At 41.1% G+C, this 26,624-nt stretch overlaps 1 protein-coding gene and 1 long non-coding RNA gene across 3 annotated transcripts; both read left to right on the forward strand.

The window, feature by feature from the left end:
• The first annotated feature begins 4,270 nt into the window (after positions 1 to 4,270).
• Positions 4,271 to 14,925, forward strand: LOC115178222 (zinc finger protein with KRAB and SCAN domains 3-like). Of its 2 annotated transcripts, XM_029739320.1 has the most exons (3): positions 4,271 to 4,441; positions 4,592 to 5,176; positions 13,121 to 14,925. In XM_029739320.1, the coding sequence occupies exons 2-3, from the start codon at positions 4,609 to 4,611 to the stop codon at positions 13,474 to 13,476; spliced, it is 924 nt and encodes a 307-aa protein (XP_029595180.1). In that variant the 5' UTR covers positions 4,271 to 4,441; positions 4,592 to 4,608; the 3' UTR covers positions 13,477 to 14,925. The 2 variants fall into 2 exon arrangements, with proteins under 2 accessions (XP_029595180.1, XP_029595179.1); XM_029739319.1 differs by having other exon boundaries at positions 4,271 to 5,176.
• Positions 14,926 to 23,692: 8,767 nt separating this feature from the next.
• LOC115178255 (uncharacterized) lies at positions 23,693 to 26,250 on the forward strand. Its single transcript, XR_003872585.1, has 2 exons — positions 23,693 to 23,882; positions 24,839 to 26,250. It is a non-coding gene; the product is annotated as an uncharacterized LOC115178255 (long non-coding RNA).
• Positions 26,251 to 26,624: the final 374 nt, after the last annotated feature.

The raw sequence follows: 26,624 nt of genomic DNA on the forward strand, positions 1-26,624 counted from the left end.
CAGCATTATCTTTCAACTGACAGAAGTTATTTTTCTTTTTTCTTGCTAGCTTTAGCTCAATGCTTGGTGGCTTTTAATATAAGATCCCTGTCTAACTAACGTCACTTGTTGGTGGCCCTTAACTAGCCTGGTGAAGGCTCGCTAGCTGGAGCGATGGTCAGGTAACATTAGCTAGAGTCAGACAGATTTTACTTTGACAAACTGCTATTTTATGCTTTTCTTTTTTTTTGTTACTTTGGGATTTGCCCTTTTTGCCATCTATATCACTTGGATACCATGCTTCTACATCTGCATTGCTTGCTGTTTGGGGTTTTAGGCTGGGTTTCTGTACAGCACTTTGTAACATCGGCTGATGTAAAAAAAAAAAGGGATTATAAATACATTTGATTGATTGGAAGCTGTTACACCTCACCTGGATTACAATGCTTTCTGTTACCTCTTACCATCCTGGACTCTGTGTGGATAACAATGGACATTTCCAAGATAAAAAAAGTTCTGAGAACCATATGTTTCTAAGAGCGTGGTCATCTTAAGGTTATTTTGCATTCAAACTTTCCACAACGTTCTGGGAATGGTGCAGTATAGTTGATTGGCTTTGGAACATTCTCCGCGTATTTAAGGAACTTGACGAAATAATTTTCTTGGTATTTCATTACTGTAACAGAACGTTTCCTAAAAATTCAAACATGATTATATTTCATTTAATATTTGGTGACGTTCTAGGAACGTTCTCTGAATGGTTTGACATTGGGAATTTTCTCAAATAGTTCCGAGAACGTTAACATTATTTTGTGGGAATTTCAATACTTCAACAAGAACAGCTAGTCAGCATGACCAAAACATTGTACCTCTTTAGAACGCTTTCCGTATATATTAGCCACTGTGTTTTAACACACTTCCATCGTATATACTAGTTACCCCATTTAATTTCACATTTACGTTGTTTGTTAGCTAGCTGGCTGTATAAATGAGCAGACGCAGCTACCCCTTTTAGCTGTCGCTATCACGTTTAAGGTAAGACCCAAATGCAGACTGTCGAAGTAACAATGTTTATTTCAGCAACAAGGGCAGGCAAATGACAGGTCAAGGCAGACAGGGGTCAATAATCCAGAGTAGTGGGGCAAAGGGGCTGTCAGAAAGGTGAAAACAGGAACAATAGTGACAGGAGCAGAGGGAAAACTGCTGGTAGGCTTGAAGAAACAAAAAGAACTGGTAACAGACAAACAGAGAACACCGATATAAATACACGGGATAATGGGGAAGATGGGCAACACCTGGAGGGGTGTGGAGACAATCACAAAGACAGGTGAAACGGATTAGGGCGTGACAGTCACACAGTTTGTCTTTGTCGTAGTAATAAACTTGACCTCAGGTCGAGGGATCTGATTTGGATTCAACCTCACAGGAAGACAACTTTATCATGGGGAGATTTAATTCAGGGTCATATTCATTAGTGCACACCATAGTGAAATGTTTTGCAACAGAAAACAAAAACAAGCTGTATTGGGGACATTTAAGATGAATGCAGTTTATATTCAGTTAAGAGTAATTAACACAATGCTTAGCTTATTTCTATGTTTTCCCTGTCTGTAATACACATTATTTCCACTGATCTTAAGTGCGACACTTTATTTGTGTATGGGCTGATGGTCACTTGACTTGATACTGAATGTTCTTATATCAATCTTATATCTGGTCTGACGCCAGACTGAAGGTACCAGGACTGAGGACACTGATTTGTTGTCGTATTTTTAAAATGTATTTAACCTTTAGTCATGCTGAGACCAAGGTATATTTATAGATGGCCCTGTAGTTATAAAAACTATACACATCAATACTTTTTTATTTCTTTAGGATACAACAACTATACACATCAATACACATTTTTATTTCTTTAACATTTACAGACCAAGGTCTCTCTTTATAGATCAGCCCTGTGGTTAGAACAACAATCTATACACATCAATACACTAAAAGCCAACCAGAGACCCGAAACACCCAATCATAGAACACAGACCCATTTTCCAGTAAAAAGGATCAGCCATCTGAACTGTCCAGTCATAGAACACAGACCCATTCTTCAGGGGTCTCCAACCTTTCTGCCCTGGAGCAGGGGTCTCCAACCTTTCTGCCCTGGAGCAGGGGTCTCCAACCTTTCTGCCCTGGAGCAGGGGTCTCCAACCTTTCTGCCCTGGAGCAGGGGTCTCCAACCTTTCTGCCCTGGAGCAGGGGTCTCCAACCATTCTGCCCTGGAGCAGGGGTCTCCAACCATTCTGCCCTGGAGCAGGGGTCTCCAACCTTTCTGCCCTGGAGCAGGGGTCTCCAACCTTTCTGCCCTGGAGCAGGAGTCTCCAACCATTCTGCCCTGGAGCAGGGGTCTCCAACCATTCTGCCCTGGAGCAGGGGTCTCCAACCTTTCTGCCCTGGAGCAGGGGTCTCCAACCTTTCTGCCCTGGAGCAGGGGTCTCCAACCTTTCTGCCCTGGAGCAGGGGTCTCCAACCATTCTGCCCTGGAGCAGGGGTCTCCAACCATTCTGCCCTGGAGCAGGGGTCTCCAACCTTTCTGCCCTGGAGCAGGGGTCTCCAACCTTTTCTAGCATTACGTCATGAGTTACATTTTTTTTTTAAATCTATCTTTCAAATAGGCACATTCTTCTGTCCTCCTCTACCCTGCAACTCTTCCCCGGGTCCTTAGTGTGTAAGATATTTTGTTTTCTATTAGTATACCTGGTAAAACTTAGCCACAAGTGGATCTTCCATCAAGACAGTATGCAGGTTTCCATTGACCCAGGTTTATTCAACAAAAGCAATGTCACTTTTGTGGTTTAACAGTAAGGGTGTTAAGGTGACAGTAGGGGGTAATGGTAGGGTGTAGGGAAACACTAATATGTCCTCCCCCATACCAGACTCCTCTGGCACACAACACTCATACACACAAACATGGAAATAGGGGAGCGTTCCTAATTGTGAGTGGGTGTATTAGGGACGGGAGCACCAGGAGCCTCATGTTGACGGAAGAGCCCACCGGCACTCGGCAGGCTAGGTGCCTAAACAGGAACAGGATATGACATCACACAGGGAAAACGAGATGGCAGCAGCAGTGGTGCCCTGTATGTCCTGGGATTCTATGGTGTAGGCCGGGTTACTGTAAAAGCACTTTGTGACAACGACTGATGTAAAAAAAAAAAAAAAAGGGCCATATATAATAACCATGTAATTTACATTGATTGATTGATTAATTGATTGATTGATTGTATAATTAGAAGTGATGTCATCTTACCCGTCAGGTAGGAAGTAGCAGTGCCAACACTGCAAAGTGGCTGGGATGTCCTCCGCTGAGTCCACAGTCCTCTCCACCCCAAATACCTCCACCACTGTCCTTTCCACCCCAAACACCTCCACCACCTCCACTCCCACTGTCCTCACTCTCTCCACTCCCACAGTCCTCTCCACCCCAAACACCTCCACCACCTCCACTCCCACCGTCCTCTCCACCTCCAACCACCTCCTCTCACCGTCCTCTCCACCTCCTCACCGTCCTCTCCACCTCCTCTCACCGTCTGCACCCCAGCTCCCTCTGACCATAGATAGACCACACATTAACCACTCAACATGGTCAATACACAGACACCTTGTCCCCAGGCTCCTGAGCACAGCGCATATAAGCCTGGGATATCAATCACTCAAAGTTGACCTTACTGGGAGTGACCATAGAATTCTAAATTGACCTTACTGGGAGTGACCATATAATTCTATGGACCTACTGAATGATAATAGAGACAGTCAGACTTTTCTATCACAAATGTTTTACTGTGTTCTTGAAATATGACACTCAGAAAACAGTGATATTGAAATATGACAACAGGAGACATTCCAGAGCAGCAATTAATCTCAGATAAAAAAAAGGGTCAGCTTCAAGGGTCCATTTAAAAAAAAAAAAACTGTTGTCATAAAGTGGGTCAATTTAGAAGTGGAGCGCCTGGGCCAATCTTATACGAATCAAATCCCCCTCAGATGTCCACAAGGGCATAGGTTTTAGGGGATGATTTTGGGATTGGTACAGGCTCTCTACTTTTAACATGACCCCCCCCCCCCTCCTCTACACAAACTGTTTTTATTTTTTATGTTTGTCAAGATCCTTTTTCAAACTGGTTGGTTTTAAATGACTTATTTTGAAATTGTTTGCCAGAATAAACAATGTCATGAATATTTGTCGAAACTGCGTTACGCACTCCAGTCAACAGATGGCGTTGTGAGTCTTTCATGTGGTACTTCTTGCGTGACGTATAATCTAGTGGACGGGACTGGACGCTTCTTCAACGACCAACAAGGCTACTTATTCAACCATTTCGGTAGCTTGCTTGTCAACATAAAAGCGAAACGTTGAAGCTCTTTAGACCGTTCTTGTGTATATTAATCCGTGTTTTAAAGACAATTATGTGTACGTATTAACGTAAAAGTCATTTGCTTGTAAATTTTACCAATTTGTCAAAAAAGGTATACCAGCACCAGGCTAGTAGCAAATGCTAACTAACTTGCTAACTAACATCCCCGACCATGAGTTCACTAAGCTACTCCCCCCCTGCTACAGAACAGAAGCTCTGCTGGATGGAGAAAGAAGCTCTGGGTCTGAACATTGTCGTAAAAGAAGAGGAGGATATTACAGTGAAAGAAGAGGAAGAAGCTTTCAGAGTGAAAACGGAAGAAGAGGAGGCTATCACATTGAAAGAAGAAAATGATGTTACAGTGAAAGAAGAGAAAGAACCTTTTGGAGTGAAAGAGGAAGAGGGCATAGAGGCTGTTACAGTGGAAGAAGATTTCAGAATAAAAGAGGAGGAAGAGGATGTAACAGTCCAAGAAGTGAACGAGCCTTTTGGGGTGAAAAAGGAAGAGGGGGTAGAGGCTGTCACAATGGAAGAGGACGCTTTCAGAATTAAAAAGGAGGAAGAGGAGGCTATCACATTGAAAGAGGAAGAGGATGTTACAGTGAAAGAAGAGAAAGAACCTTTTGGAGTAAAAGAGGAAGAGGAGGCTATCTCAATAAATGAAAATGAGGATGTTATAATGGAAGAACCTTTTGGAGTGGAAGAGGAAGCGATCTCAAAAGAGAAAGACATTTTGGGAGTAAAAGAAGACGGAGATGAGGAGGAGGAGCCTGAAGATCCGATTAACACCAGTGAGTACCGTCTTAAAATAGGGCCACAAACTATGCAGTTCTTGAACTAATGTGTGGTTTTAAAGGGGCATTCTATTGAAGTTCTACACATGAATATGTTGTTCAGTACTGTAGGAATTGTTAAAGGACCAATCTGTGATTGTTACATGCATTTGGGGATTTTTAAAGGAATGATATATATGCCTTGCTCGAACTTAGACCCCTTTATTCATTAGTTCATGTATTAATAAGATTGGGTCTCTGGCGTTCCATAGCGAATGCGTTGGATTCCATAGCGACCAAATCTGTATCCGTGTAGCAGCACGTGTTCCATGTCAGAATTAATATTCATAGTCAGTATGCAGTGTTTCTTTAAAAGGTCGTCCCTTACATCACCGAGCAGTGCCTAGGAAATAATTAAGTCAAATTGTTAGATGCTACCACCTCCCGTGGTATACGTTTGGGCTAATAATGAATAAAAAGGGGTCTACGTTTGGGCTAATAAAGGCATATCCATTGATTCTTGGAGACTATAATTTATTAATGTCCAATACATTTAGTTCAACTGTCGTACCCCGTTTGAAGGGAAATACGTAGCGAGATAGAGTTAGCGAGCTAACTTTGGTAAATTCTGAATTTAACTCATTGAATTGTTTTTGCCCTTTGATTGTTAGTCTATCAATTCCCCATTACACAAATCGCCAGTAGTAGCCTACAATTACCCATAATTTCTCATCTACAATGTTTGTTTATGGTAATTTCTGTTTAACGCATTTAACATATTATTTACAGTCGTGTACCGTTGTCATTGTCGGTGTGGACACGTTGTTTGCAAGTTTTGGATTATTTCATTCTATTTACGAGTTTGGTCAATTTATTAATTGTCTTGTTTGGAGCGCTCCTGTCAATGTCGACTAATGTTGAATCAGACCCTTTGACTTTTTCCACATTTTGTTACGTTACAGCCTTAAACCTTTTTTCACTTTGTCATTATGGGGTATTGTGTGTAGATTGATGAGGAAAATAAATAATTTAATCAATTTTAGAATAAGGCTGTGACGTAACAAACTGTGGGAAAAGGGAAGGGTCTGAATACTTTCCCAAATGCACTGTAGTCCGGAAATAAGCCAGTATTTAGTTATATTTTCTGAGGTTTAGAGACAAGCACTGGTTGTCCCTTCTATTGGCATAGTTTCTAGCCAAGCACACTGGTTGTTTGTTCTAAACAGAAATGGTTGCTATGCAGGCTGGCTAACGTGCATCTCCATTGCTAGCTAGTTAACACAATCACATCAAACTCTGAAGCTGGAATGACAGCAAACCAGATGCAATTTCGTCGAACTTTTTTTCTATTGACATTTCTTTAAATGTATCCGTAATACTGATGATGATGATGATGATTGATTTTGAGTGGCTCAGAAAAGGTTGCTCTCATCCGGTGATGTTTATTCTCTAAGGCAGGGTGTAGATCGCATTTCTAAATTGCAACATTGTTGTCGAGGCAGATAGTTTATACAAATGTTGCAAACCAAATGTTGGACTAAAAGCATGTTGTAAAAATGTCTAGATACCTTTTTCCAGTGGAGATTAGTTTATGAATTGCCTGCCTGGGCTGTGGGGCAGTGGATGCATAGAATGGAAATGTCAACAGTCAAACAGATATCAAAATGAGCAGCTAGGTCTAAAGTGCTCGTACATGGTGTAACAATACATCATGTACATATATATATAATGAACAGACTAGGTCTATACTTCTTCTACATGGTGTAACAATACATCATGTAGATGTATATGGATTGATGAGGAATTGAAAAACTGTATGGTTGAAAGAGATGGGGCAAAAGGAGTGGCTAATAAGTCTGTACATCTGACTAGTTTACTTACTGCAAATTGAGAAATTATGTGACTAAACTCAACAAACATAATAAACGTTATGAAGCCAAGATCAATGATATAAAGAATTATGGAAAAAAACTTGAGTACTTTGAATGAAATTATGGGCAGAAAGACATTCTCAACTGCGTCTTTTATCGAATCAGATGGCATGTTCATTACAAAACCATTTAATGTTGCCAATTATTGAAATTATTATTTCATTGACAAAGTGGGCAAACTTAGGCAGGAAATTCTCACGACAAACAGTGAGCAATTATATTAATGCATAAAAAATTTAAAAAATGAAAGAAAAGCAGTCCAAGTTTGAATTTTGCAAAGTTAGTGGGGAAGGTGGAAAAATTGTTATCGATCAATAATGACAAACCTCCTGGCATTGATAACTTATATGGAAACCTACTGAGGACAGTAGCTGACTCTATAGCCACTCCTATCTGTCATATTTTTAATCTGAGCCTGGAGGAATGTCTTTGTCCTCAGGCCTGGAGGGAAACCAAAGTAATTCCGCTACCCAAGAGTGGTAAAGTGACCTTTACTGGTTCTAGCAGCAGACCTATAAGCTTGCTGCCAGCACTTAGCAAATTGTTGGAAATAATTGTGTTTGACCAAATACAATGCTATTTCTCGGTAAACAAATTAACAACAGACTTTCAGCATGCTTATAGAGAATAGAGGTCGACCGATTATGATTTTTCAACGCCGATACCGATTTTTGGAGGACAAAAAAAACCGATGCCGATTTATATTTAAAAAAAAAAGTTTTATTTTAACATTTTTTTGTAATAATGACAATTACAACAATACTGAATGAACACTTATTTTAAGTTAATATAATACATCAATAAAATCAATTTAGCCTCAAATAAGTAATGACACATGTTCAATTTGGTTTAAATAATGCAAAAACAAAGTGTTTGAGAAGAAAGTAAAAGTGCAATATGTGCCATGTAAGAAAGCTAACGTTTAAGTGCCTTGCTCAGAACATGAGAACATATGAAAGCTGGTGGTTCCTTTTAACATGAGTCTTCAATATTCCCAGGTAAGAAGTTTTAGGTTGTAGTTATTATAGGAATTATAGGACTATTTCTCTCTATACGATTTGTATTTCATATACCTTTGACTGTTGGATGTTCTTATAGGCACTTTAGTATTGCCAGTGTAACAGTATAGCTTCCGTCCCTCTCCTCGCTCCTACCTGGGCTCGAACCAGGAACACATCGACAACAGCCACCCTCGAAGCAGCGTCACCCATGCAGAGCAAGGGGAACAACTACTCCAAGTCTCAGAGCGAGTGACGTTTGAAATGCTATTAGCGCGCACCCCGCTAACTAGCTAGCCATTTCACATCGGTTACACCAGCCTAATCTTGGGAGTTGATAGGCTTGAAGTCATAAACAGCGCAACGCTTGAAGCATTGCGAAGAGCTGCTGGTGCCTACCACTGCTCAGTCAGACTGCTCTATCAAATCATAGACTTAATTATAATATAATAAACACACAGAAATATGAGCCTTAGGTCATTAATATGGTCGAATCCGGAAACTATCATCTCGAAAACAAAACGTTTTTTTCTTTCAGTGAAATATGGAACCATTCCGTATTTTATCTAACGGGTGGCATCCCTAAGTCTAAATATTCCTGTTACATTGCACAACCTTCAATGTTATGTCATAATTACGTTAAATTCTGGCAAATTAGTTCGCAACGAGCCAGGCGGCCCAAACTGTTGCATATACCCTGATTCTGCGTGCAATGAATGCAAGAGAAGTGACACAATTTCACCTGGTTAATATTGCCTGCTAACCTGGATTTCTTTTAGCTAAATATGCAGGTTTAAAAATATATACTTGTGTATTGATTTTAAGAAAGACATTGATGTTTATGGTTAGGTACACGTTGGAGCAATGACAGTCCTTTTTCGCGAATGCGCACCGCATCGATTATATGCAGGACAGGCTAGATAAAGTAGTAATATTATCAACCATGTGTAGTTAACTAGTGATTATGATTGATTAATTGATTGTTTTTTATAAGATAAGTTTAATGCTAGCTAGCAACTTACCTTGGCTTCTTACTGCATTCGCCTAACAGGCAGGCTCTTCGTGGAGTACAATGTAAAGCAGGTGGTTAGAGCGTTGGACTAGTTAACCGTAAGGTTGCAAGATTGAATCCCCGAGTTGACAAGGTAAAAATCAGTCGTTCTGCCCCTGAACAAGGCAGTTAACCCACCATTTCTAGGCCGTCATTGAAAATAAGAATGTGTTCTTAACTGACTTGCCTAGTTAAATATAGGTGTAAACATTTCTTTTAAATAAATAAATCGGCAAATCGGTGTCCAAAAATACCGATTACCGATTGTTATGAAAACTTGAAATCGAACCTAATTAATCGGCCATTCCGATTAATTGGTCGACCTCTAATAGAGAAGGGCACTCAACATGTACTGCACTGACACAAATGACTCATGATTGGTTGAAAGAAATTGATAATAAGAAGATTGTGGGAGCTGTACTGTTAGATTTCAGTGCAGCCTTTGATATTATTGACCATAACGTGTTGTTGAAAAAACGTATGTGCTATGGCTTTTCAACCTCTGCCTTATCGTGGATTCAGAGCTATCTAATAGAACTCAAAGGGTTTTCTTTAATAGAAGCGTCTCTAATGTCAAACATGTAAAGTGTGGTGTACCGCAGGGCAGCTCTCTAGGCCCTCTACTCTTTTCTATTTTTACCAATGACCTGCCACTGGCATTAAACAAAGCATGTGTGTCCATGTATGCTGATGATTCAACCATATTCTGCATCAGCAACCACAGCTAATGAAGTCACTGAAACCCTTAACAAAGAGTTGCAGTCTGTTTTGGAATGGGTGGCCAGTAATAAACTGGCCCTGAACATCTCTAAAACTAAGAGCATTGTATTTGGTACAAATCATTCCCGAAGTGCTAGACCTCAGCTGAATCTGGTAATGAATGGTGTGGCTGTTGAACAAGTTGAGGAGACTAAATTACTTGCATTACTTTAGATTGTAAACTGTCATGGTCAAAACATATAGATTCAATGGTTGTAAAGATGGGGAGAGGTCTAGCCGTAATAAAGAAATGCTCTGCTTTTTTTGCCACCACACTCCAATAGGCAAGTTCTGTAGGCTCTAGTTTTGTCTAATCTTGAATATTGTCCAGTCGTGTGGTCCAGTGCAGCAAGGAAAGACCTAGTTAAGCTGGAGCTGGCCCAGAATAGAGCGGAACGTTTTGCTCTTAATTGTAATTAGAGGGCTGAAATAAATACTATGCATGCCAGTCTCTCTTGGCTAAGAGTTGAGGAGAGACTGACTGCATCACTTCTTTTTTTATAAGAAACATGAATGTGTTGAAAATCCCAAATTGTTTGCATAGTCAACTTACACACAGCTCTGACACACACACTTATCCCACCAGGGGTCTTTTCATAGTCTCCAGATCAAATTCAAGAAAACGTACAGTATTATATAGAGCCCTTATTGCATGGAACTTCCTTCCATCTCATACTGCTCAAATAAACAGCAAACCTGGCTCAAAAATCAGATAAAGCAACACCTCGTGGCACAACGCCTCTCCCCTATTTGACCTAGATAGTTTGTGTGTATGCATTGATATGTAGGCTACGTGTGCTTTTTTTAAAATGTATGTAGTTCTGTCCTTGAGTTGTTCTTGTCTAATGATGTCATTCTGTATTATGTTTCATGTTTTGTGTGGACCCCAGGAAAAGTAGCTGCTGCTTTTGCACTGCTCCAAAAAATAAAGGGAACACTTAAACAACACAATGTAACTCCAAGTCAATCACACTTCTGTGAAATCAAACTGTCCACTTAGGAAGCAACACTGATTGACAATAAATTTCACATGCTGTTGTGCAAATGGAATAGACAACAGGTGGAAATTATAGGCAATTAGCAAGACACCCCCAATAAAGGAGTGGTTCTGCAGGTGGTGACCATAGACCACTTCTCAGTTCCTATGCTTCCTGGCTGATGTTTTGGTCACTTTTGAATGCTGGCGGTGCTTTCACTCTAGTGGTAGCATGAGACGGAGTCTACCCACACAAGTGGCTCAGGTAGTGCGGCTCATCCAGGATGGCACATCAATGCGAGCTGTGGCAAGAAGGTTTGCTGTGTCTGTCAGCGTAGTGTCCAGAGCATGGAGGCGCTACCAGGAGAAAGGCCAGTACATCAGGAGATGTGGAGGAGGCCGTAGGAGGGCAACAACCCAGCAGCAGGACCGCTACCTCCGCCTTTGTACAAGGAGGAGCAGGAGGAGCACTGCCAGAGGTCTGCAAAATGACCTCCAGCAGGCCACAAATGTGCATGTGTCTGCTCAAACGGTCAGAAACAGACTCCATGAGGGTGGTATGAGGGCCCGACGTCCACAGGTGGGGGTTGTGCTTACAGCCCAACACTGTGCAGGACGTTTGGCATTTGCCAGAGAACACCAAGATTGGCAAATTCGCCACTGGCGCCCTGTGCTCTTCACAGATGAAAGCAGGTTCACACTGAGCACATGTGACAGACGTGACAGAGTCTGGAGATGCCGTGCAGAACGTTCTGCTGCCTGCAACATCCTCCAGCATGACCGGTTTGGCGGTGGGTCAGTCATGGTGTGGGGTGGCATTTCTTTGGGGGGCCGCACAGACCTCCATGTGCTCGCCAGAGGTAGCCTGACTGCCATTAGGTACCGAGATGAGATCCTCAGACTCCTTGTGAGACCATATGCTGGTGCGGTTGGCCCTGGGTTCCTCATAATGCAAGACAATGCTAGACCTCATGTGGCTGGAGTTTGTCAGCAGTTCCTGCAAGAGGAAGGCATTGATGCTATGAACTGGCCCGCCCGTTCCCCAGACTTGAATCCAATTGAGCACATCTGGGACATCATGTCTCGCTCCATCCATCAACGCCACGTTGCACCACATACTGTCCAGGAGTTGGCGGATGCTGTAGTCCAGGTCTGGGAGGAGATCCCTCAGGAGACCATCCGCCACCTCATCAGGAGCATGCCCAGGCGTTGTAGGGAGGTCATACAGGCACGTGGAGGCCACACACACTACTGAGCCTCATTTTGACTTGTTTTAAGGACATTACATCAAAGTTGGATCAGCCTGTAGTGTGGTTTTCCACTTTAATTTTGAGTGTGACTCCAAATCCAGACCTCCATGGGTTGATATATTGAATTTCCATTGATTATTTTTGTGTGATTTTGTTGTCAGCACATTCAACTATGTAAAGAAAAAAGTATTTCATAAGATTATTTCATTCATTCAGATCTAGGATGTGTTATTTTAGTGTTCCCTTTATTTTTTTGAGCAGTGTATAATGAACGTCCACTTGTGGCGTTCCACATTTAATTTATATTCCTACAAAATTCATTAAATCCTTTTTACAATCAGCACCTTAATTTTCTCTGACATGGTGGAACTATTGGGTATTTATGTGCTCCTGGGAAGTGGGAAACTAGGAAGTGGGAAGTCCAACATGATTCATGTGTTCAAGTGCTTTTGATGTCGAAACAATTCTTCAAGCAAATAAGATTTAACATTGCTAATAATAAAGTTAGCTAGCTTGCTTAGAATTGGCGCTGGTCAAATTAGCTACATTATACATATTGATAAGCTTGTCATTGTCAAAAAAATGATTTTGGTTGAAAAGGTCAAAGGTCAGTGGTGAAACGTCACAACTCGAGTAACATTTTCTCAGAATTTCCCACCTGTAATTCCGACTTAGAGGGTCAATCAAGTGAAATTTCTCACTGGGAATTAGGAGCTTATGATAACTCTGGCGGTAGTGTAGCGGTTAAAGGTGTTGGGCCAGTAACCGAGTCCCTTGTTCGAATCCCGGAGCTAACTAGGTGAAAAATCTGTCCATGTGCAAGGCACTTAACCCTAATTGCTCCTGTAAGTCTCTCTGGATAAGAGTGTTGTGCTAAATGAGTCAAATGTAAATAATGAGGTATCTTGTCTGGATTAAACCTCATAAGAAGATAGTTGAATCATATGGAGGTTTCATTTTGGTCTCTCTGTTTAACAAAATACTCTGTCTTTGGCAGGAGAGAGACCAGACTCTTACTCTGACAGCGGAAGTACTTCAGGGGAACCAGACCCAGAGATGCCCAAAACAGTGAAACCACACCACTGCTCCCAGTATGGAAATAGATTTTTCTCATCAAGTGACCTCAAAAAGCATAAGAGAACACACACTGCAGAGAGGCCTTTCCAATGCTCTCAGTGTGGAAAGAGATTTATCCAGTCATCACATTTGAAAGAGCATAAGAGAATACACACAGGAGAGAAGCCTTTCCAATGCTCCCAGTGTGGAAATAGTTTTACCCGGTTAAGGGACCTGAATAGGCATAAGAGAACAAGAGAAGCCTTACCACTGTTCTCATTGTGGACAGAGTTTTAGGTGGTTAGTGACCCTGAAAACACATGAGAGGACACATACAGGAGAGAAGCCTTTTCAATGCTCTCAGTGTGGGAATGCTTTTACACGGTTAGAGAAGCTGAAAGAACATAAGATAATTCACACAGGAGAAAAGCCCTTCCAATGCTTGCAGTGTGAAAAGAGATTCATCCAGTCATGGCATCTCAAAGAGCATGAGAGGATACACACAGGGGAGAAGCCTTTCCAATGCTTCCAGTGTGGAAAGAGTTTTACCCGGTTAAGGTACCTGAATAAGCATAAAGGAATACACACAGGAGCGAAGCCTTACCACTGTTCTCATTGTGGACAGGGTTTTAGGTGGTTAGTAAGCCTTAAAACACATGAAAGAATACACACAGGAGAGAAATCTTTCAATTGCTCTCAATGTGGAATTACTTTTACCTTGTTAGGGAGCCTGAAATCACACCAGAAGACACATGATAAAAGCCATACCACTGCTCTCATTGTGGAAAGAGGACATGAAATCACATGATTGAATATAAAGGCTGGGGCCATATTTGCGAACATAAGCAAGCATTTAAAGCTAAATGGTTTTCACACACAAAATGCATATCAGCCAATGAAAAGTGTTGATTTACTTAAATGTGACTGACCGCTAATTTGTAGCTGCTTCCATCAGATAACATCAACCCTATGCTAACATCCCCAGGTGGCAGTGATTACATCCTGGCACAACTTCTGCCTCAGCCTATCAAATATCTTAGATATTCTATACACCAACCAGTGTTAGTTCTAAAAATAGATCAACCCTGGCTATGTGTTTTTATGAGAAAAAGATAAATCAGGTCCTTACAAAAAAGTTTATCATCGTTAAAAAAAAAAAGACTTATGGATTTATCAAATAGTGTAGCAGTCATGTAGTCTGTCGCCAGTGGTGGAAAAAGTACCCAAGGTAAAAGTAAAGATACCTTTCTTAGGTTCTAATTTTCAGAGTTAAAACTCAAAGGACAATATGAAAGCTTAAACCAAGTTTATTCTTCCCAGAGGGTCAGTACAGCTGCATCAGACATACGTTGTTCACACAAGCACTGATATTGAACCCTTTCTCCTAGGCTGAGTCTCCTCCTACACGTCTGAACAAACATAGTCTCTTTACTGCTAGGCAGGAAACTAAGTGATACGGGCCATAAACTTTTCTTTCTCCCTTAACGTGACCTGACCTCGACCTGACCCCCCCCCCCATCACAAATCCATGACTCTCTCCCCTTATCAATGCCTGCCACATGTGATCACTTTCCCTGCACTCAGCACATTCCAAGTTTAATTGCACACACTATATACCTTCCTCCTACAGATAACCATTCAATTCTGGTGTAGACCCTCTGAACCTAAGCACTCAATATTTCAATAGGATACCTGATAATTAATCCTGTCCCAAGTTTAGGAGTTAGTACCCAGAATCCATCACCATAATAGAAAATGACTCAAGTGAAAGTCACCCAGTAAAATACTACTTGAGTAAAAGTCTAAAGTATTTGGTTTTAAATATACTTACGTATAAATATTTTCTATTTTTTTTTTAAATTTACGGATAGCCAGGGGCACATTCCAACACTCATATTTACAAATGACGCATTTGTGTTTAGAGACAGATTAGAGGCAGTAGGGATGACCAGGGATGTTCTCCTCATTAGTGCGTGAATTTGACAATTCTCCTGTCCTGCTAAGCATTCAAAATGTTCAGAGTACTTTACGGTGTCAGGGAAATGCATTATTTTCTGTAGGAATGTAGTGAAGTAAAAGTTGTCAAAAATATTAATGGTAAAATAACATACGGATACCCCAAAAAACGACTTAAGTAGTACTTTAAAGTATTTTTACTTAAGTACTTTACACCACTGGCTATCGCTATCATCATCACATCTAGGTGGCACACACTGCTAAAGCTTTTTAACCGTCGGTTCAAGTCCACCCTGCATCAAGCTTTTTAATCGTGGGTTTGAGTCCACCCTGCATCAAGCTTTTTAATCGTGGGTTTGAGTCCACCCTGCATCAAGCTTTTTAATCGTGGGTTTGAGTCCACCCTGCATCAAGCTTTTTAATCGTGGGTTTGAGTCCACCCTGCATCAAGCTTTTTAACCGTGGGTTCAAGTCCACCCTGCATCAAGCTTTTTAACCGTGGGTTCAAGTCCACCTCGCATCAAGCTTTTTAACCGTGGGTTATTGAGGAACAAGCTGTTCAATGTCGGTCCTTGATGCTCGACCCAAAACGCTTGTGACGAAGTGGATTATTCTAATAATGCATAAACTATAAAATATTGTAGGCCTGCATAAGAATATACTGTGGCAGACCAGGGGGTTGGGTCAAAACGTTTACACAGATCAGACATGGACAGAGTAGGATCAGCTCAGTTTCAAAGGTGTTTATTAAAATAATAGTTCAAAAGAAAAGGATAGGTCTCCCCCATGAGACCCTCTCCGGGATACCATCTTCTGGGCTCCGGATCTTGCTGTATCCTGTGGGGGTCAAAAACTGAACTCACTCCTGTTACCTCTGCAACCGTCCCCAACTATACAGGAGTCCTTTCTTCCCCCACTCTTCCCTGTGTGCTGCCCTTCTGGCAGCTTTATGGGCCTTGCACAGCTGGTGAGCAATCAGCCCTTGATTACTCACCAGCTCCCAATCAGCCCCAATTAGTCCTGGCTGGAGAGCCCGTTGAGACCTGGCACGTCCAGCAGATGGAGCCAGCGCCTCGTGATATATACTCCGTCTGTCACCAGGCCTCGATGAGTCTCCCCCTGGTGGCTGACCTGCTGTACGCCACAATACAAATGACAGCCAAGTGTTATTATAAAATCCATAGAGAATGTCAGCCTACATTTAGGTGTACACGTCCATGTAATATAGCCTATGCAATATGATTATTATGCAATAGCAGTGTGTTGCTGAAGAAAGGGTAGCTCCTTATTAAATTCATTCTTCATTTTCAAGCTGTCCCTTTTCAACACAATACACGTGATCGTTACTTTAATGACCAGAACATGCTGTTGGACTGAGGTATGTTAGACACTTCCATCCAGGAACAAGTGTTGAAACAGGTCCAACTACTTCAACGATTTTAATTGGCTGATGCACTTGTGCCAGGATATAAGCAGTACTAGCTGTTGAACTTAGCATAGGGCTGATGTGACCGGCTACAATTTAGCGTTTGGCCATCAACACATTTCATTGGCTGATAAGCATTTTGTGCACGATAACCCATATGTACTGAACAAAAATATAAATGCAACATGCAACAATTTAAAAGATTTTACTGAGTTACAGTTCATAGAAGGAAATCAGTTAATGAATAAATTGATTAGGCCCTAATCTACAGATTTCACATGACTGGGCAGGGGCGCAGCCATGGGTGGGCCTAGGAGGGCATAGTCCCACCCACTGGGGAGCCAGGACAAGCCAATCAGATTGAGTTTTTACCCACAAAGGGGCTTTATTACAGACAGAAATACTCAGTGGGTGGGCCTATGCCTCAGAAGATCCCGCAGGTGAAGAAGCCGGATGTGGATGTCCTGGGTTGGCGTGGTTACACATGTTCTGCGGTTGCGAGGCTGGTTGGATGTACTGCCAAATTCTCTAAAACAACGTTGGAGGTGGCTCATGGTAGAGAAATTAACATCAATTATCTGGCAACAGACTTGAGACATCTGTGGCGTTGTGTGACAAAACTGCACACTTTAGAGTGGCCTTTTATTGTCCCCAGCACAAGGTGCACCTGTGTAATGATGTAACCTTTATTTAACTAGGCAATTGTGGGCCAATAGTGTGCCGCCCTATGGGATTCCCAATCACGGCCGGATGTGATACAGCCTGGATTCGAACCAGGGACTGTAGTGATGCCTCTTGCACTGAGATGCAGTGCCTTAGAAACCTGCACCACTCGGGATCATGCTGTTTCATCAGCTTCTTGAAATGCCACACCTGTCGTCAGGTGGATGGATTATCTTAGCAAGGAGTAATGCTCACTAACAAGGATGTAAATAAAATTGTGCACAACATTTCATAGAAATAAGCTTTTTGTGCAAATGGAACATTTCTGGGATCTTTTATTTCAGCTCATGAAACATTGGACCAACACTTTACATGTTGCATTTTTGTTCAGTATAACTTTAAATGCTTGCTTATGTTCACAAGTATAGCCCGCTGTTTTCCGACGCATGTTTTTGACTGAAAATGTGTGTTTGTTTATGCAACATGAAATCAAATTGTCTACACTCAGTCAGGGGTCTTCAACAGATCGATCACAAGCTATCTCAATCCAATTGAGCGTCTGTGGGATGAGACGTAACGAGCTATTCGGGGTAGAGATTCACTACCAGCCAACTTGACACAAGCATTGGAGTCAACATGGGCCATTATCCCTGTGGAATGTTTTTGACACCTTGTAGTGTCCATGCCCCGACAAATTGAGGCTGTTCTGAGGGCAAAAGGGGGTGTAACTCAATATTAGGAATGTGTCCAATAGTGGGCGTTTATTATATATATGATGTATTGTTACGCCATGTAGGAGCACTACAGACCCAGGTGCTCATTTTGATATCTGTTTGACTGATTCCTTAAATGCAGATCTGAGCAGTGGAGGCTGCTGAGGGGAGGACGGCTTATAATAATGGCTGGAGTGGAGTGAATGGAATGGTGTCAAACACATGAATGGAATGGTGTCAAACACATGAATGGAATGGTGTCAAACACATGAATGGAATGGTTGATTCCATTCCATTCACTCCATTCCGGCCAATATGATGAGCCGTCCTCCCCTCAGCAGCCTTCACTGATCTGTAGTAGATGTTAGGTATGTTTTAAATTCTCACTCATAAACATTCTGAACTAATCAATGCATGGTTTCCTTTGTACGTCTCAATATAATGTTATTCTTTAATAAAATAAATGAAAAATATACATTTGTCTGAATTTCTTTTACTTTCCCTCAATTTCGTTACCCACTCCAGTCAGCGATGTGCATCTTTCAGGCGATGCTGCTAGTGTGACGTATAATGTAGTTGACGGGATGCTTCTTCAACAAACAGCTAGTCATCCACCTCCATAGCTTACTAGCCAACATAGCCGAAACATTGAAGCTGTTTTAAAAGTGATCCCATACAAAAAAATTATAATAATTTGGGGGATTTTCACCAAATTATATCCATAGAATGGTCATTTGGAGGAAGGAATGTAGACATATATTTCAAATTTGTATCTTAAAGCATAATTGAGAAATAATTGATAAAAGTTGGCATATTTATGTCATTTTGGCCTTGCCCTGGCCTCCTTTTCAAGGGGCAATCAGCAGTTGCTACATCCATTTTTGGTCTTAGTTTAATGATATATATCCACTGATTGTTGAAGAATATAACTTATAAATGCCTCATGAGCTTAGTTCATAAACAGAAGTAAATGTAAACAAACACTATATAGCCATGAAACATGGTTAAAACAATAATGTTGATATCATGGATGGTCGCTGTGTGCATCCGTAGGTCTATCTATGAATTTGAGAGTGGTTACAGTTCTCCAGCCCCATCCCTTAGCTTTTTACCAAAACAGGAGTGGGAAGACACTTTGTTATTGTTCATACTGCTGATGTTTCATCAATAGATGCTACAGTCCTCCTTTAAGACTCCATAATGTGTCATCATTAGATGCTACAGTCCTCCTTTAAGACTCCATAATGTGTCATCATTAGATGCTACAGTCCTCCTTTAAGACTCCATAATGTGTCATCATTAGATGCTACAGTCCTCCTTTAAGACTCCATAATGTGTCATCATTAGATGCTACAGTCCTCCTTTAAGACTCCATAATGTGTCATCATTAGATGCTACAGTCCTCCTTTAAGACTCCATAATGTTTCATCATGCTACAGTCCTCCTTTAAGACTCCATAATGTGTCATCATTAGATGCTACAGTCCTCCTTTAAGACTCCATAATGTTTCATCATGCTACAGTCCTCCTTTAAGACTCCATAATGTGTCATCATTAGATGCTACAGTCCTCCTTTAAGACTCCATAATGTGTCATCATGCTACAGTCCTCCTTTAAGACTCCATAATGTTTCATCATTAGATGCTACAGTCCTCCTTTAAGACTCCATAATGTGTCATCATGCTACAGTCCTCCTTTAAGACTCCATAATGTGTCATCATGCTACAGTCCTCCTTTAAGACTCCATAATGTTTCATCATTAGATGCTACAGTCCTCCTTTAAGACTCCATAATGTGTCATCATGCTACAGTCCTCCTTTAAGACTCCATAATGTTTCATCATTAGATGCTACAGTCCTCCTTTAAGATTCCATAATGTTTCATCATTAGATGCTACAGTCCTCCTTTAAGACTCCATAATGTGTCATCATGCTACAGTCCTCCTTTAAGACTCCATAATGTTTCATCATTAGATGCTACAGTCCTCCTTTAAGATAAAATATAAACATTTAACAAAGCAGAAATGAGTGTCATATGAAGCTTTACTACTTGCTCTGTAATAGTATTTTGATAAAACTTTTCTTACATTTAATTTATGAATATTGAAAAAATATAAACATGAATATATAAAATATATCATCTTTGATTTAGTCAAATGTTTTAATATATTGTTGAAAGGCAGCCTGCAGCTCTTTGATTCAGTCAAATGTTTAAATATATTGTTGAAAGGCAGCCTGCAGCTTTTTGGACCACTGGTCTGGAACAAGCTGGACTTATCCTTATGACAGTTAGCCAGTATGCCTGCCTTGAAAAGAGCTGCACACAAATCTAGACAGATGTAATTGGAGTGTGATTTAGTGTGTATGCTACTGCATATGATGTGTGTGCTTCTGTGTATGCTGTGATTTGAACTGTGCTGCTTTACTATGTATGCTAATGAGTATGCTGTGATTTGAACTGCTATTTTAGTATGTATGCTAATGAGTATGTTGTATATTTATTTATTTGTATTTATTTTACCTTTGTTTAACCAGGTAGGCAAGTTGAGAACAAGTTCTCATTTACAACTGTGACCTGGCAAAGATAAAGCAAAGCAGATCGACACATACAACACCACAGAGTTACACATGGAGTAAAACAAACATACAGTCAATAATACAGTACAAAAACAAGTCTATATACAATGTGAGCAAATGAGGTGAGATAAGGGAGGTAAAGGCAATAAAAAAAGGCCATGGTGGTGAAGTAAATACAATTTGGCAATTCAAAAACACTGGAATTGTAGATTTGCAGTAGGTGAATGTGCAAAGTAGAAATACTGGGGTGCAAGGGAGCAAAATAAATAAATAAATACAGTAGGGGATGAGGTAATTGTTTGGGCGATTTATAGATGGGCTATGTACAGGTGCATTGATCTGTGAGCTGCTCTGACAGCTGGTGCTTAAAGCTGGTGAGGGAGATAAGTGTTTCCAGTTTCAGAGATTTTTGTAGTTCGTTCCAGTCATTGGCAGCAGAGAACTGGAAGGAGAGGCGGCCAAAGAAGGAATTGGCCCTGGGGATGACCAGTGAAATACACCTGCTGGAGTGCGTGCTACGAGTGGGTGCTGCTATGGTGACCAGCGAGCTGAGATAAGGCGGGACTTTACCTAGCAGGGTCTTGTAGATGACCTGGAACCAGGGGGTTTGGTGATGAGTATGAAGCGAGGGCCAGCCAACGAGAGCGTACAGGTCGCAGTGGTGGGTAGTATATGGGGCTTTGGTGACAAAACGGATGGCACTGTGATAGACTGCATCCAATTTGTTGAGTAGGGTGTTGGAGGCTATTTTGTAAATGACATCGCCGAAGTCGAGGATCGGTAGGATGGTCAGTTTTACGAGGGCATGTTTGGCAGCATGAGTGACGGATGCTTTGTTGCGAAATAGGAAGCCAATTCTAGATTTAACTTTGGATTGGAGATGTTTGATGTGAGTCTGGAAGGAGAGTTTACAGTCTAACCAGACACCTAGGTATTTGTAGTTGTCCACATATTCTAAGTCAGAACCGTCCAGAGTAGTGATGCTGGGCGGGCGGGCAGGTGTAGGCAGCGATCGGTTGAAGAGCATGCATTTAGTTTTACTTGTATTTAAGAGCAGTTGGAGGCTACGGAAGGAGAGTTGTATATGCTTTCTGTCTATGTATTTTATCTAGACAACTTTGTGATGTGAATGCTTTTATTGATTGTATGGGACCCAGGACCCTAGGAAAACAGTGGCAATTCTTATTGAGTGGACTATCCTGGCTAAATAAATCAAATGAAATTAACATGATATACTCTACAGCTGTATCACAGTTCCAGAGTGGGATCTCTGCTACTTGGAGAGTTATGATCCAATTTGTAAGCTTTACCAACAGAATGAATGTGCTTTTTTTTTAAATGGTCGCCCTCTGCTGGTGATTTGCAGGGTGTGCAATGATACATGTAAAAGGTTGGCTGTAATTACAATAGGTTTTAATTAATGCAACATAATTTTATTTGAATTAAAATGAAGTGAATATTTCTTAACTATGTTAGCTACTAGTGGTAATTCATGATATACATCCTAATGATGTATTGTTACACCATGTAGGAGCACTATATACCTAGTCTGTTCATTCTATACATCTACATGATGTATCGTTACAGGTATATGGGTGCACTTGATATTGCTGCCCAGCAGAGAATCAGGTATGAGGTGGCACTTGATATTGCTGCCCAGCAGAGAATCAGGTATGAGGTGGCACTTGATATTGCTGCACAGCAGAGAATCCGGTATGAGGTGGCAGCACGATATATACATACATTTTTTTTCGGGACCTAGAATAGTTCTCCCTATAATTCAATATGTAATGTATAGGCCTATAGTGTATTGCATTGGGACCAATGGAGTGGGTGAAGTAGAAAGGACTTCTGGGCATATAGACCTTAGTCCACCATGACATAACACCATATATATAGATTCTACAGACCCTACTGAGTACTTCCCACACTATTTTTACATCGGCAAAAATAATAGTTTTTTCTCTATAAATCAATGTGTTCCATATAAAGTGATTTATAAAAAAATATATATATTTAACCTTTATTTTACTTGGCAGGTCAGTTAAGAACAAATTATTATTTACAGTGAAGGCCTACACCAGCCAAACCTGGACCACCCTGGGCCAATCATGCACCGCCCTATGGGACTCCCAATCACGGCCGGTTGTGATACAGCCTGGAATCGAACCAGACCCTTCTGAGTATTCCCTACAATACTTTTACTGCGGCACACATAATAGTTTTTTCTCTATAAGCCAATATGTAACGTTATTCCATATAGAGTGATTCGCGTTGGGGGCATTTATTTGACCTTGGAACATGTTTTAAAACCCAGATTTAATACAAATGTCACTTATATATGAATAATTGTTCATGTTTAGACAATTATTTTTCATATATAATTAATGAATACAAGTTATTGACACGCTATTTAGAAAAATGTAGACATTCCATGACCCGGAAGTTTTAGTGTTGCTGACGAGACGTCGATCTAGTGCCGTGTTCAAAACAACTGGGAACTCGGAAAAATACGTGGTCAAATCTTGACATCAGAGATCTTCAGGCCGGAAAGTCGGAGGTCTGGAAAGAGGCCTGAGTTCCCAAGTTGGAATTCCGAGTTGGATGACCGTTCAAATCGACTTTTCCCAGTCGGAGCTAGTTTCCCCCCTTATTTCCCAGTTGTGTTGAACGCACTGAATCGGAAGTCGGAGATTTTGTTTTGTACGCGGCATAGATCTGTACCGCAGGAATCACAGACGACAGATGCTGTGGTGGCAGCTGCAGAGAAGTACTTGTGTTTATGAGATTTTACTGCAGAAGAGTTACAAGGTGTTTTGAGCGATAGTGTCCCGTCCTCCCGGGCTGCTGTCCTGGTGTAGGATCAGATAGGTCCAAAGTAGTGGAAACGGTGATGAGTTTTAAACGGGTGTAGGGTTAGTTGCTAGATCATTTTTTTTCACAGTGTAAAGAATTCATACTACAGAGTAGGTTGATGCACAGCCATACAGTAGGTGGCGGCATGCACCTATAACATTTATTTGCAGACCGCCATAATACCAAAGAAGAAGAAGAAGACGCTGCTCCTGTCAGCCATCTCGTTAGCTTGCTAGTCAACATAGCCGAAACATTTCGGGGATGAGGCTGTTACAGTGAAAGAAGACGTTTCAGTGAAAGAAGAGGAAGAAGCTTTCAGAGTGAAAGAGGAGGAGGATGCAGTTTTTGGAGTGAAGGAGGAGGGGGGGATGACTGAGGAAGACATTTTGGGATCGAAGGAGGGGGAGATTACTGTCACATTAGAGGAGACTGAAGAGAAAGACATTTTTTGGAGTGAAGGAGGAGGGGGAGATTACTGTCACATTAGAGGAGACTGGAGATGTAATGAACACCAGTGAGTACTGTCTTAAAAACATGGGCCAAACGCTGCTGTTGTTGAACTGTGTGGCTTTAAAAGGGCATTCTACACACATTCTATTGATCGCATATACATATTTGCAGATGTTATTCCAGGTGAAAAATGCTTGTGTTTCTAGCTCCAACAGTGCAGTAATACCTAGCAAAACATAATACCAAACAATACACACAAATCCAGCTCCTTAGTTTTGTTGATGTTGAGGGAGAGGTTATATTCCTGGCACCACTCTGCCAGGGCCCTCACCTCCTCCCTGTAGGCCCTCACCTCCTCCCTGTAGGCCCTCACCTCCTCCCTGTAGGCCCTCACCTCCTCCCTGTAGGCCCTCACCTCCTCCCTGTAGGCTGTACTCAGGTCTACCACTGCTGGGTGGTCAGTAAACTTGATGATTGAGTTGGAGACATGCGTGGCCACGCAGTCATGGGTGAACAGGTAGTACAGGAGGGGGCATTATTATAGAATAATATAGTAACCAAAAAATATTAAACAAATCTAAATATATTTTATATTTTAGGTTCTTCAAAGTAGACACGCTTTGCCTTGATGATAGCTTTGCATGCTCTTGGCTGTTGCAGCAGACGACCTCACCGGGTTCCAGTCCTATCAGCTAAAAACATTTGTCACATCCCTAGTTTATACAAACCAAATGTTAGACTACCAGAAGCTAAGGGGTAATAATGTCAAAATGTTTTTTTCAGAGTGGAGATTAGTTTATGAATTGCCTGGCTGGGCTGATGGGACAGTGGATGTGTAGAATGGAACTGTCAACAGGCATTACCAGTGGATCATCGTGATTAACAGCTATCAACCATTCAGGATTCAAGATCCAAATGTACCATTTTTGAGGGATCTAGTCTGGATTAAACCTCATAGTTTAATCATGTGGCGGTTTCAGTTAGGGCTGTTTAACCAAATACTCTGTTTGTATTTGGCAGGAGAGAGGCCAGACTCTCACTCTGACAGCGGGAAGAGTCCTTCAGGGGAACCAGACCCAGAGATGCCCAAACCAGCGGGACGACACCCCACCTCCCATTGTGGAAAGAGTTTTAAGCGGTTATGGACACTTAAAGAGCATGGGAGAACACACACAGTAGAAGAGCCTTACCACTGCTCAGACTTTGGGAAGAGGTTTTGCCAGATAGACAGCCTGAAACGACATGAGAGAATACACTCTGGAGTGAAGCCTCATCACTGTTCCCAATGTGGAAAGAGTTTTACCCATTCAGGGAGCCTGAAAAAATACGAGAAAACACACTCAGGAGAGAAGCCCTACCACTGCTCCCAGTGTAGAAAAATATTTATCAGTTTATGGCACCTGAGAACGCATGAGAGAGCACACACAGGAGAGAAGCCTTATCACTGTTCCCACTGTGAAAAGAGTTTTACCCAGTTAGGGAACCTGAGAACACATGAGAAGGCACACACAGGAGAGAAGCTTTATCACTGTTCCCACTGTGGAAAGACTTTTACCCGGTTAGGGCACCTAAGAACGCATGAGAGGGCACACACAGGAGAGAAGCCTTACCACTGTTCCCATTGTGAAAATAGTTTTACCTGGTGGGGGAGCCTGAAAAAGCATGAGTGGATATACACGCGTGAAAAGCCCTACCAGTGCTCCTTGTGTGGAAAGAGTTTTACCCAGTTAGGAAACCTGAACCAGCATGAGAGGACACACACTGCTCCCAGTGTGAAAATAGTTTTACCCGGTTAAGGCATCTGAATAAGCACGAAATAATACATACACTGGAGGAGAAGACATACCACTGCTCTCAATGTGGAAAGACATTTTCCCAGTCAGAGGACCTGAAATCACATGAGAGAATAGAGAGGCTGTGTTCTGACTTATGTTTTTGATTGAGAATGTATTTTTTTTATGCCACACAAAACCAAACTATGTATGAAAGCTTTCAAAAAAAGAATAGGTCTACTTTTTATTTTTGATTGAGACCATGATCATATATAAAATCTGATTTTAACATTTTGTTTTGATTAGGAACTTTGATTGATTGGATAGTATCAAGCCTTAATGTTCATTTTATGATTTGGATATTTCAAAATGTAAATAATTAAGTAGATTATTGGAAGTTTTATTTCTTTGTTTTAACCTTAATCTCTTGAATTTAGTTGTTTCATTGCATACATTCTTGTACCATTCATCAAGCTAAAGGTGTATGAAAATGTGATAACGTTGTTCTGATAACATTAAGTTGTTGACATGAAAAACATTCACTACCTCATAAATATTCCCATTAGTATTATTCCACCATGTCAGAGAGAACTCAGGTGCTGATTGTAAAAAGGATTTGATTAATGCAAAATATTGTGTTTGAAAAAAAAATGTGGAACACCAATGTATATAATTATCTATCTACGTGATGTATTGTTATACCATGTAGGAGCAGCATAGACCTAGTCTGTTCATTATATACATCTACATGATGTATTGTTACACCATGTAGGAGCAGTATAGACCTAGTCTGTTCATTATATACATCTACACGATGTATTGATATACCATGTAGGAGCAGTATAGACCTAGTCTGTTCATTATATACATCTACACGATGTATTGATATACCATGTAGGAGCAGTATAGACCTAGTCTGTTCATTATATACATCTACACGATGTATTGATATACCATGTAGGAGCAGTATAGACCTAGTCTGTTCATTATATACATCTACATGCAATCTGTTTTCCTCTCAGGTTATGGATGTG

This window comes from Salmo trutta, chromosome 38 (assembly GCF_901001165.1).
Source record: "Salmo trutta chromosome 38, fSalTru1.1, whole genome shotgun sequence".
Classification (NCBI taxonomy): domain Eukaryota; kingdom Metazoa; phylum Chordata; class Actinopteri; order Salmoniformes; family Salmonidae; genus Salmo; species Salmo trutta.